Source organism: Dunckerocampus dactyliophorus, chromosome 18 (genome assembly GCF_027744805.1).
Source record: "Dunckerocampus dactyliophorus isolate RoL2022-P2 chromosome 18, RoL_Ddac_1.1, whole genome shotgun sequence".
Lineage (NCBI taxonomy): Eukaryota > Metazoa > Chordata > Actinopteri > Syngnathiformes > Syngnathidae > Dunckerocampus > Dunckerocampus dactyliophorus.
This window is the reverse complement of record NC_072836.1, coordinates 13,496,311-13,509,421: the sequence shown is the minus strand read 5'-3', so window position 1 is coordinate 13,509,421 and position 13,111 is coordinate 13,496,311. Positions and strand designations below refer to the sequence as shown.

At 40.4% G+C, this 13,111-nt stretch overlaps 1 protein-coding gene across 1 annotated transcript; it reads left to right on the top strand.

The window, feature by feature from the left end:
* The first annotated feature begins 1,091 nt into the window (after positions 1-1,091).
* On the top strand, positions 1,092-12,396 carry prrg2 (proline rich Gla (G-carboxyglutamic acid) 2). The gene is made up of 8 exons (XM_054759090.1): positions 1,092-1,318; positions 1,596-1,807; positions 1,877-1,980; positions 6,580-6,752; positions 6,859-6,892; positions 7,709-7,841; positions 8,897-9,028; positions 12,106-12,396. The coding sequence occupies exons 3-8, from the start codon at positions 1,899-1,901 to the stop codon at positions 12,146-12,148; spliced, it is 597 nt and encodes a 198-aa protein (XP_054615065.1). The 5' UTR covers positions 1,092-1,318; positions 1,596-1,807; positions 1,877-1,898; the 3' UTR covers positions 12,149-12,396.
* The last annotated feature ends 715 nt before the right edge of the window (positions 12,397-13,111 follow it).

The following is a 13,111-nucleotide window of genomic DNA, read 5'->3' as shown; positions in this document are numbered from 1 at the left end:
TTGACATGTTTATGTAATAAACCCACCATTTTTATGGACCCATAAAAAAAATAACTAAAAATGCCTATTTTTGACCCTTTGAGCCATATGTTATGCCTCTCAGTTACAAAACATTTTTCATTCAGTTTTACACATTAAGAAACAATACAGGGACTACACAACATCACGTCTTGTCAAAGCGTCTTCATGCTGGAAAATGTTGAGTGAATTGACTTGTGAGACAGCACCTCTGCAGGAATCACTCTTGTTTTTTTTTCTTTCATGCCTGCTGATAGCGCCATCAAACCACTTTCTATTTAATTTACCTGAAAAAAGTCTTCATTATTTACAATTTAAAGCAGAGAAAAGAAATGTGCAAATATGCTGGGGAGCAAATGATGAGCTGCGAATAGGAGGGGTTTACTGTACTGCGATTTTGCGCTTACTGGAAATGACGATCGCAAGTATTAACGCTTCTTCTTTTTCTTCTGTTCACTACTTTCCACCGCTAGAGGTTGCGTCTCACATGCAATTATTTCTAGTTAGGGTGCCAAGTGGTCATCACTGTGCACTTGTGATGGGAAACTCGATTCCTTTTACTGACCCGAGTTCTTATGAGTCACTCACTGAACTGAATCGGGTACTTGATTTACGTGAGTGCTCGACGAAGACTCTTTCACCGACTCGCAATCGTAACTTGTTGCGCGTGTGTGAGTTTTACCACATGCCTATGGCGTCAAATTAATGCCAAAATTTGCATGCGTAAAAACTATAATCAGCGCTCATTGCTGCTCCCTTGGTCTAAATAATTTATTGATGTCTTTAAAGGCTTATTTTCTCTGATTATATCTACTATATTGGGTAATATGAGCGTTAACGTGACTATAAGGGTTTTATTTCATGTCTAGTTGACTCGACCTCGTCTGCCTCAGATTGGCTCTAACCTGAAGACTAGTCGTTAAAGTAACCAATCAGAAAGGAGGGGTATTGTGGGGGCCGTCCATTCAATGCCCGCCCTTAGAGTGCCAAATCTCAGCAACTCCGAGCGTGTAGAAAGCACAGGGAGTGAGCTCGCACGTGTGGGGAGTGACTTGCAGTGAGCAGTTATTTAGTCATCGAGAGCGCCAGGAGAGTGGTCGTTCTGCGTCCTCGTTATGGTTATTAGGCGTGAAAATTGTGGCATTCATTTAAAGCCACAGGCATGCAATAAAACTGGCACATGCGCAATAAGTTACACCCGTCTGTCGGTGTAAACTCTAGTCTGGCACCCGTGAGTCAGTGAAACCTGAGTCTTCGCCAACCCGTGAGCCAGTCATACTGCAGTCTTCGTCGAGCACCTGTGAGTTAATGACTCGCACATCTCTTCTGCACACTGACTATTTTGGCCTTTCTGAGTGCAACATCCGGGTACTGGCAGTGCACCGCATGTTGTACTTCTCAGTGTGAATACACTTAAGCACTCGCAAGACTTGAGTACGGAAGCATGCAAAGTGAGACATCCACTTTATGCACCATCTACTCGGGTATTAAGGAGAGATTACGTCATGTGCATTTATAAGCATAAAATAATAAAATACAAAAAAACACTTGTTTTCTATAAGTCTCTGTGTAAGCAGGTGAGACAGTGCGGCAGGATTGAGGAGGTGCCTCCCTCCGTCTGGTATGTTGTCCAACAGGTTTGCTGTGACGCTTCTCCAGTAAAACAACACTTTGTGTGCCACCTTGTGTCTTGAGGTTTCAACCTAAAACGCTGTAAAACGTCATGTATTTCTAAAGATTAAAGGAATACTTCTTTCCGGGGACAGCTTTGGAAGAAACCCGCAGCCAGGTAAGGGAGGTGAGATGGTGGAAGTGTCTCATGTTAGACCGAACTTTCATGGAGTCATTTCCTCATCAGGTTCCATGTCGTTTGTGCCCCAATGGCTGCCTCAGTCATTTGGATTCCTGTGCTGAGCTTTCTGCAGATCGTGCACTGTTCTGTTACCTTCAGACACACTTCAGGTAAACCACACCTCTCCTCACGTATTCACTCGACACACACACACCACCTAAAATAGAAACAGGATTTCTAATTTTCATGCACAGTACACAAAAAAACCTGTGTTTCAAAGGTGAACTAGACTAGTATCTCAATTAACATCTAAAGTTCATTGATGTAAGTTATTGCTAGTGTTACTTTCCTATACTCTGTTTACTATATACACTCACCGGTATACCTGTATAACCAAGAGCCAATAAACTCACCGTGTCCAAACTTTTTCCACCGAGGCCGCAAAACCCCCCCAACTCAGACCAAATTATGGCATAAAAACAAGAAGACCTAGAAATCTGTCAAAAACACGTTATGGTAGTTGTGGTTATTTATCTGGCAAGTGAATGGTAACGATGATTTTCCCACCATTTTAACAGCTTCAGAAGCTTTTTCTGTTCACAAATTCAAGTAAATGAGCATAATTTCACATCCTATTGAATAAATAATGTGATTTACCAGCCACACAGTCAGGAGGCCTGGAGGATATGGGTTTGAATCTCCGTTGGGCATATCTCTGTGGAGTTGCGTGTGTGGGTTTTCTCCGGCTTCCTCCCACATTCCAAAAACATGTACGCTAGGTTAATTAGCGACTCTAAATTGTCCATAGGTATGAATGTGGGTGTGAATGGTTGTTTATATGTGCCCTGTGATTGACTGGCGACCAGTCCAGGCTGTACCCCGCCCCTCGCCCGAAGTCAGCCGGGATAGGCTGCAGCATAGCCTCATGACCCTAGTAGGATAAGCGGCATAGAAATTGATGGAAATTTTTTATTTTTCACAATAACAAAAAATGTATCATTTTAACAGCTTGAGGTGCTTTTTCTGTTTAGGATTTTATGTAATAATAATAACTAGTAAATATATTTTGGCATCTTACTGAACAAATAATGTCTGGAGTTTTTGTTTTTTCCCATAAAACAGTCATTTAAAACAAAGAAATAATCATTTTTCGCAAATAATAAAAAAAAATGTACAAAGTATCATTTTAACAGCTTGAGATGCTTTTTCTGTACAGGAATTCAAATAAATAATAATTTGACATCTTAAAGAAGAAATCATGTGATGTACCATTTTTTGTTTGTTTTCCATAAAACTGTAAATTTCAAACAACACAATATTCATTTTTCCATAATAATAACAATAATTGATATTGTAAATAAATGGGTTATTGTACTACCGTTAAAGGGATAGTTTGGATTTTTTGACATTTTTGACATGTAGTTGTATGACATCCCCGTCAGCAGTGTAGTCCGTCAACGATGACTTACCCCCCACTTGGTCCCGTGAGCCCAGTTCAGGTCAGATTGCGATGATGAGAAACGTAGTTCCGTTAGTTGTTGGTGTTACTTAAGTAAAGAGTTTGGCTTCTCAAAACAATAGTGTTCGAAAGAGTACACAAAAGTACATTTGCACGACTAAAATGCTTACTCGAAAAAATCAGACCTCACAAATAGTTCGGCTTTATTGTTTTCTGACATCGTACTAAGGCACGCTATCCGCTGTCCGTTGCCGTGCATGCGATGTCATCCGCTGTGGAACACACACGTAAACAAGGTGCATCGTCATCACATTCACAGCAATGAACAGCCAATAGTGCGCATTAATATGACGTCAGAGAAAGTAAAGCCGAGCGATTAGTGAGGTCTGTTTTTTTTTTTCGAGGAGGCATTTTTACAATGCAAATGTATTACTCTTTTGTACGCATATTGTTTGGAGATGCCAAACTCTTTACTTAAGCAACCCCGGCAATGAACCGAAACTATGTTTCTCGTCACCGAAATCCGACCACAACTGGACTCACGGGACCAAGTGTGCTGACGGGGACGTCATACAACTTTATGTAAACAAAATCTAACTATCCCTTTAACATACATCAGCAATTTATCATTTGAAACATCCATCCATCTTCTATGCCGCTTCTCCTCATCATGGTCGCGGGGTTATGCTGGAGCCGATCCCAGCTGACTTCGGGCGACAGGCGGGGTACACCCTGGACTGGTCGCCAGCCAATGGCAGGGCACATATAGACAAACAACCATTCACACTCACATTCATACCTATGGACAATTTAGAGTCACCAATTAACCTAACATGCATGTTTTTGGAATGTGGGGGGAAACCGGAGTACCCGGAGAAAACACACAGGTAATTTAAAATAGCATAAGTAGCACTGATGTTCAAAAATGGAGACAAGCACCAGTGTAAAAACTATAAATCAGTTTCCTTACTTCCACAAATTTCCATAATAGGTTAGACAAATTTAGGACAGCCGATATGGACACAGAGCTAACATTTCAACTTTGATGACACTAATTGAAATAACTGAGGAAATGACCAAAGCAGTAGAGCGCAAACAGCGCGCAGTATGAATGGATTTAACGACAGCATTGTTGTGTCGCGTGCATTGCATCTCATTGAGAAGTTTCCAAATAAGTCAAAAATGTAGCATGGATGTGGATGGCACAGCTCCGGCTCCATTTCCTATTTCTTCACGTTCTCGCCTTCCATTCATGAAGAAAGTGAGACAGAATAGTGTAGTACTGGTGGTGGGTCAGTACCAGCACCGAAACGCAAACAAAGGCGTTCATTATCCGCCGTGTCGGTGGTGTTGTTGTTGTTGTTTTTGGAAACAGGAAGAAGAAGCGGAAATGATGCACATTGCATCATGACGTTTTTCGTGCATCGAGACGTTGTCCGTGTGTTTTTTTTTTTCCACGTTGCACATGTCAACGGGTTATTCCGAATGTTACAGAAACCAGAATATTGTCCTTAAACTGAATATTGACTGCATGTAAACGTATTCTTTAACCCCTTAAAGATTACCACTCATAAGAACAGGGGGATCAGGTCAATCAGGTGTTCAAAACACCTGTAGATGTGGACAGAACCACAACTAGCAACAAGCCAGCAGATTTAAATCGACTGCGATTCTCAACTCCGAGACAGTCAACGGCGTCTTTCCAACACGGTGAAGTCCAGGGAATGGTCAAAGAAGTCAAGAGAGGAGGTCATTTCCCTTCATAAGCAAGGATGTGGATACAAAAACACAGCAAAGACATTCAACATTTTCAAACGACACAACTGGAAGCATAATTCGCAAACTTAAAGCTAAAGGCACAGTGGAAGCACTACCCTGGGCGCGGCGAAAAGAGGATGCTCTCGGTGACTGCTGCCCGGTACCTGAAGCGAAAGGTGGAGGAAAAATCCCCGGGTGACAGCGGAGGAACTGCGGCAGACTATAAGACGCACACTACGAGATGAAGGCGCCCCCTGCTGATGCCACTCCAGTATGTCAAAAAACACGTGGACAAACCACAAAGGTTTTGGGAATACTGTTCTCTGGAGCAACGAGACAAAATTGGTGGCTGTTTCGCTTCTTCAGGTGCAGGGAATCTCCAGCGTGTGCAAGGTACCGTCAATTCAATCAACTACCAGGAGATCTTGGGTGTAAATGTCATGCAGTCAGTGACAAAACTGAAAGTTGGGAGACGTTGGACCTTCCAACGGGACAACGTTCCCAAGCATACCTCCAAATCTACCAAGGCTTGATTGCACACAAAGGGCTGGAAGATTGTGGAGTAGCCATCATAATCGTCTGACTTAAATCCAATAGAAGATCTCTGGTGGGACTTGAAGAAGGTTAGTTCCAGCATGCAAGCCCAAGAATGTCAAAGGCCCATGAGATGAGGAACGGGCGAAGATTCCTGGAGATTGCTGCAAGAAACGTGTGTTATTATTGCCGAAGGGTGTTGTACTAAATCAGGGGTGTCCAAACTATTTCCACTGAGGGCCGCATACTGAAAAATCAGAAGATGCGGGGGCCGCTTTTAAATAAAAAAAATAATTTTAAAAAACAACCCAAACAAAATATTTAATATAATGTATACATGTATATTTACACATAAAAATAGATTTATTCTTTTTATCAGTGTTAATAACATTATTATTATTTTTAACTGTTTCTCCTTACATTACTTTTTGACTGTTTTTTTTAATTTGACAAAGATCAACATTCTACGTTTTTTTCCTCATCCTAATATAACTTATTCTCTTCATATTTTGACTTTATTATCATAACATTATAGCATTTACCCAACCTCATTTTCCGAAAAATTTCAACTTAATTCTCTGTTTGGTTTGTTTCTTATATTACAACTTTTTTCCTGCAATAGTTCAACTTTATGCTGTTTTTTTATGTTAATAAAATGACTTTACTCCCTTAATGTTTTGTCCTGCAAAATTACTGCAATTTTTTTTTTCCATTTTTGCTGCTGTTGTCGTTTTTTTTTTTTTAATTTTATTGTTTAATCGTATTTTTAGAATGTGCCGAGGGCCAGTTAAAAAGCAGTCGCGGGCCGTAAATGGCCCCCGGGCCGCACTTTGGACACGGCTGTACTAAATACGAAGGACGTCCGTGACTACGGGGTTGAATAATTTTGTCAAAGCGGTAATCACAGAAAGGACATTTGTTAGTTTACTCCAGAAAACGTTGTTGTTGTTAGTTCACAAGACCTTCTTTGATCTGATTTATAAACAAGATGTCCACCCCGACTTCCTGTGTCTTTCAGGGGACCCACCGTTATTGGATGAGCAGTCAGCCAATGCCTTCCTGTCCCGCTCACTGCTTTATAACCGCTGGGACTTTGAACTGGTGGTGCCTGACAATCTGGAAAGGGAGTGTAGAGAGGAGATTTGCACTTACGAAGAAGCCAGGGAAGTTTTTGAGGATAACGTTCAAACGGTAATACAGTGCTCCTCTCCGCAGTACATTCCTGGACACTTGTTTCTGTGGTAACATTTGCACAATGTAACCTCGTGAATCACTTTTCTTGTCTTTCCATGTTTAGGACCTATTTTGGGACGCATATGTTGAAAGCCAGGGTAGTACTCTTTCTTTTGACTTGTATTACCTCTTGTTTAATTGTGAAAGTATGACATAAAATATTTATAATGCAGGGCGTCCTTAAAGTCTGGACACGTTAGCGCAAACGCATATATTCCACAATTCTAAAAATAACATTTTTTTTCTTAAAATCAATATCTAGAATATAAATACTGTATCTCTGGTGGTGTTTTGGTGTATGCTTCTGCCTTGCATGACAGAGGGCATGGCTTGCATCAGGAAGGGCATCCGGTGTAAAAAGTAAGCCAAAAACTAGTGAAAAATAAATACGTTTCCTTTAATTGTATCATTTAAATATTTTAATCTAGATTTGTATTTATTCATTTAATGTTGTCATTTTTAATGATTAAAAAATACTAAATTCATTGCTTAATTATTAATTCAATGAAGTATATCATATAAATGCAGATTTCCTTTTTAAATTATTCATTGGATTATACTGTATTATAATATATAGTATATACTTTTTATAATTATGTTTTGTTTACTTTTAAAATGCTTTAATTTTAATTATTTTAAAAATAATTCAATTATAATAATAATAATAAAAATAATTTCAATTATTATATATTTTTTTAATGAATTACTACTAAAAAAAACATTTGACATGTGTCCATTAGACTTTAGAGTCACCCTGTATTATAAGTGCATATATTTACATAATAATGTCCTCATATATTTCATATTTCCTACCAGTCACATACATTTATTAAGTGCATGCTGAAGACTTGAACTAACCAAAATGACAAGCGTTCCTGAACATGAATTGTCACGGTCCCATCACGTGTTTGAAGGATACGCACCCAGAGTGGACGTGTCGGGGCTGGTGGCGGGCATCCTTGCCCTCCTAGTGTGTGCTGTCATCGCCACAGTGCTGGGCATCTATTTCTACAAGGCCAAGAACAAGGGTGGAAGTAGACCAGTGCAGTAAGTTGACGCCGCGCATTCATTTGTAGCCTGTTACACGGCGCAGCGGCATGCACCGACAACTTGTTGCTGGGCGGAATTGACCCAGGCCCAGTTCAGAATTGCATTATATCAAGTCATATCTACTTTGCTGTTTCCGTGGCAACGGCAGCCGGCATAAACACAAACACAACAGCAGAGGACACTCTTGAGAAAAGACTGAATGCTTTACATTACTTTACATTACGTGTGATGTCGGGCATGGAAAATATAAAGCTTTTTATTTAATCCTGTCACATATTTCTACAGTACTGACTATTAAATCATGTATTTTTTATTTGTTTTCATCCGATGACAAATTTCTACATGTCTATTAAATTATGGAATATTATTTTTGCTTTTATATTTTTATTTTATGAAAAATTTCGACCCTAATGAGGATAAGTGGCATAGAAAATGGATGGATGAAAAAATGGGCACTTGGGCTACAACGATAAGAAATCAATGGATTCATCACACAATAAATGAAAATGATAATGATTGATCATTTTGCCCGCCTCAATATATTGCCAGCGCGTGCGTGTCTGTTTTCGTCTCTCACCTCCAAACAGGCAGAAGGAGAGTTCACTCTGTGCATTGGTTTCAGCACCTAGGCACGTTAGTTTCCATAGAACAGCGGCATGAATGCAGTGAGCCCTTTTGTCAGTCATAGTCTTTTTTTTTCTCAGTGGGTGCAGGCGGGGCCGCTAGCATACACACAAAGTGCAGAAGAGTGTGATGTAGTAGAAATTAAATGAGTGGCTTGCAATACATTGTCATATTTTTTCTATTTTTTTGATTGTACTTTTCTAAGCAAGGTTAAAATCTCGTCTCATCTCGTTCAGATCCAGACCCAATCTTGTGTATCATCTCGTCTCATGAACTGAGTGTTAAATAATGTATTTTTTTTTTGTTTTTAGTCTATGACAAATTTCTACAGTACTGAAAATTAAATAATACAATATAAATTTTGGGTTTTTTTTTTATTCTGTGACAAATTTCTACCTCTAATTTTCTGTCTTCTTGTCTTCTGTGAGAATGCCACAAGATGGACGTCCCGCCCCAGAGATGGTGCCCCTGGCAACCCTTCCCACCCCAGCTTTGCCTAGTTACAACGAAGCTCTTAGCCGCAGCGGGATGCACGATGCCCCGCCGCCACCTTATTCAGGGTAAGCGAATGTTCACGTTCCTCCAAGACATCGAGTCTGACCTAACTAATAGAAAATAGTAGGGATGGTATGATCCCATGCAGGTACTCCTAGACTGTGATGTGAGACGAGTTTTGGTGTAAGTTGGAACTTATTACCTAAATTAAGTCACTCAACCTGTACACAGAACATGAGGGTTACAAAAATATGAAATACGCACATTTCATGAATTTTTATTGGGTAACGGAAAAATAACATGTAACTCCGTTCAAAAAGCCCCAACTATCACATAAATGGTCAATTTGACGTTGTGCCACATGCCGTAAACAGACGCTGTGGCTGCGACACGCTGCAGCACAGCAGCTATCAAGCACCGTTGTCGTGTTGGCTGTGGAGTTACTCGACGTGCAAAGAAGAGAAAAGTAGCTGAGTGCCCGAATTTGCACACATTTGCAAAAGCATCACTTTGAGAAGTCTTAAGGACCTCCGACGAATGGCGAAAAACTGCCCCAGGTCTATTTTTGACATACGGCTTGACGTCGTCCTCTGATTTCAGATCAACATTTGCAATAAGAGTGACTCTAATTATTAGATTAGATTCAGCTACCAAAAACCTCTGCTTCTCTCTTCAATTGCCGTTGTTCACTTTTGACATAATTCAGGTTTAAGTCCTAAATATGCCTCACACCCTTATTTCCATCCCATCCATCCTGTTGAGAGACATAGTTTCTCCAATGTGTCCTGGGTCTTCCCCGAGGCCTCTTTGTGGTCGGACGTGCCCTGAACACCTCCCCAGGGAGGCGTCCGGGGGGCATCCGGACCAGATGCCCAAACCACCTCATCTGGCTCCTCTCAATGCGGAGCAGCAGCTGTTCTACTCGGAATTTCTCCCGCATGACAGTGCTTCTCACCTTATCTCTAAGGCAGCCACCCAAACTCATTTCAAGGATCTCATCCCCGACCCGGAGATGGCACTCCACCCTTTTCTGGGTGAGAACCGTGGACTGGGACTTGGAGGTGCTGATTCTCTTCCCGACCAGTGAAAATCAGACATTGCTTTTGAACTGTTGCTTCAACAGAATGATTTAAAAATACAGAAAAATAGGACACTACAGTACAGTACAGTACAATAGTACACTACAGTACAGTACAATAGTACACTACAGTACAGTACAATAGTACACTACAGTACAGTACAGTACAATAGTACACTACAGTACAGTACAGTACAATAGTACACTACAGAACAGTACACTTACAGTATGAGAAAAACGATGGTACCACTAACTTAATTTTGTTGCACAGCCTTTTGAGGCAATCAAACGATATCTGTCCCTGCCAGTGAGACTTCTGCACCTCTCAGCAGGTATTTTTGCCCGCTCCTCACGAGCGAACTGCTGCAGTTGTCCCATGTTTGAAGGGTGCCTTCTCCAGATGGCATGTTTCAGCTCCTTCCACAGATGTTCCATAGGATTTAGGTCAGGTCTCATACAAGTAGAAGGCCACTTCAGTCCAATGTTTTGCTCTTTGCCATTCTTGGGTGTTTTTAGCTGTGTTTTGGGTCATTATCCTGTTGCAAGACCCATGATCAAGCTTTCTGACACTTGGCAGGACACTTCTCTCTAGAATATCTTCATAGTCCTTAGATTTCATTGTACCCTGCGCAGATTCAACACACCCTGTGCCAGATGATGCAGCAAAGCAGAACCAGAACACAATGAATATAACATAATATGATATAATATAATAACCAGAACGTAAGAGCCTCCTTCATGTTTCACAGTGTGCTTTTCTAGGTATGCTTCATTTTTTATTTTTTCATCTGTGAACATACCTGTAGAGATGATGTGCCTCGCCAAAAAGTTCCACTTTTGTCTCATCTGTCCGTGTGACATTCTCTCAGCAGTTTGGCAAATTCCAGTCTCGCTTTTTTATGATTTGTTTTCATGGTCACATTATTTTCAATCTGTCCTAGGGGTACCATCACAGGCCTGTAACCTGATTTTTATTTTTTTTTTTTTTGGGGGGGGGGGGGGGGGGGGGGGGGGTGCAAAAATCTGAATGAACAGACCTTTTGCGAGGGAGCGAAGCGAATTTGAAAAAATTCACAAAAATTTCACATTTTTTCCCTCATATTCTCACTTTGTTTTAGTGCACGTGCCACTATTCACCAGCAACAGGCGCTGTTGCAACACTTCTGCCATCATTTATCATTTATCACAGCACATTTACACTCCGTTTCAATTGCACACCTTGATAGCAGCTTTTTTTTTTTTTAACCAAGGGGGGGGGGTCGTTCGAACCCCCCCGGTTACGGGCCTGCATCATTTTAGTCCAGGCCTGTTTCACGAGTTCCATACTGTTGAACCACAGTAACAAAGCAATATCTGACTTTCATTGGTTAATTTGCTTAGAATTTGTATTTATTTTTACTTTTGCCAGATTCAAGTTATTTCTGTGGCCTTTGTGGGTTTTTCTTTCATGAACCAAGCGCCATTTTAATATGAATTTTGTCCACATTTGTAGGTACTCATTAATGAATGATGTTAGATGGTCAAGAACAGATGGAATCGGACTCATGGTGTAGCCATTCACACGAGATAAACATGTAAATATGGTGGGCTTCCTAAGAGTAGTACATGTATATGGTACATAATTACAGACTTATGGTAAAGGAGGTGAAATATATGGAGGTAAAAATACATACTAGGTTTAGACGAGTAGCACAGATTACAGATGTATGAGCATGAAACGAGTACAGCTGATCGTGATGAAGGAAAATCCTCATCGGGTAATGACTTATGTATTCACTCTTCACGTTCTGTGATTGGCCAATCACACAGAGCGAACGCCCCTCCCGAGACCGACTCGCGACAGAGTCATACTGTAAGTGTTCAATGGTTTGACAGCCAGGGAGCAGAAAATGTTCGTGTTCTGCTTGCCAATAAAAACAAATCACACTAATCATAAACATGACCAAAGCAAATGAATCATAATCCCAAATATGCGTTTTTGTGTGTGTAAATTTTGACTTGCACTCACGTATCCTTTTTTTCGATGGTTGGTGATGAGCTTTATGTGCTCCTCTTCCACCACAGGGGGGCGCCATCAGAGCCCGCAGACCCAGCAGACAACGAGTGAGACGATTCCAGCCAGCTCGAGCTGCTTCTATGTGGTTGATGCACGATCACTTCTGGTCTGAGTGAAGTTGAAATATTACATGTTGTGTATTTATGGGCGGAGTTAAGCGATAAATGGACACCGTAGACAGGATGACGTACATATTCCAGATGTACTTTGAATTGGGTGCAGGTGAGGGTGTTTGATTTTCACCATGTACGAGTTAGGTTGCCAGGTACCACAGTCACAATAAATGTATGAGGATACTACATTCACTGGGGGTGTTTTGCATCATAAATGAACACGAGTTGTTCATTGTAGGGGTGGCACGATACTATACATGTTGGTATCAATTCCACACCAAGTATTGCCGATACTGATGATACTTTTTACCTGACATTTTTCAAGCTTATTGAAGGATTTTGTGATCTTTGCCTTTAATTAGTTGATCGTGATTATGAATAATAGAACAAAACACAGGACAAAGATTATATGCAAACGGTAAAAAAAAATATGTTGATCAACTTATAAACACTTTTGGGCAAATGACCCCCAAAACGTAATTACATTCAAATGGAATTATTCCTTCGTAAATGTAATCTGGAAAAGTCATTATTGTTTGTTTGTTTGTTTGTTTTAAACCTTCAAATACATAAAATAACTTGTGCCATCTCACTAGTGTCAATCTTATACTGATACTACCTTTGGTATCGAGACTATCGATATTTGAACCAATCCGCTCACCCCTCATTGTCCCTAACTTGTCCGGCTATTACAGTCTTGTAAGGGTGGGTGATACTGCAGTTTTTTTAATCGATCTGATATCAAATAAATGCAGGGCCAGTATTGCAAATACCAGTATCGATACCGATGCTTTTTTTAAATTTGAAAATGCTCAGTATCACCGAATGACTGTAATATTCTGATCATGAATATAATTCGAATTAAACACAATTTAACAATATTTAATTCAGTAATATAGGA

What these genes read in the sequence shown, in the direction of transcription:
- prrg2 (XM_054759090.1), top strand. Translation starts at nt 1,899, where the DNA reads ATGGCTGCCTCAGTCATTTGGATTCCTGTGCTGAGCTTTCTGCAGATC. An exon ending in TACCTTCAGACACACTTCAG is followed by an intron (nt 1,981 to 6,579) that starts GTAAACCACACC and finishes TGTGTCTTTCAG; the next exon opens with GGGACCCACCGTTATTGGAT. An exon ending in CGCATATGTTGAAAGCCAGG is followed by an intron (nt 6,893 to 7,708) that starts GTAGTACTCTTT and finishes ACGTGTTTGAAG; the next exon opens with GATACGCACCCAGAGTGGAC.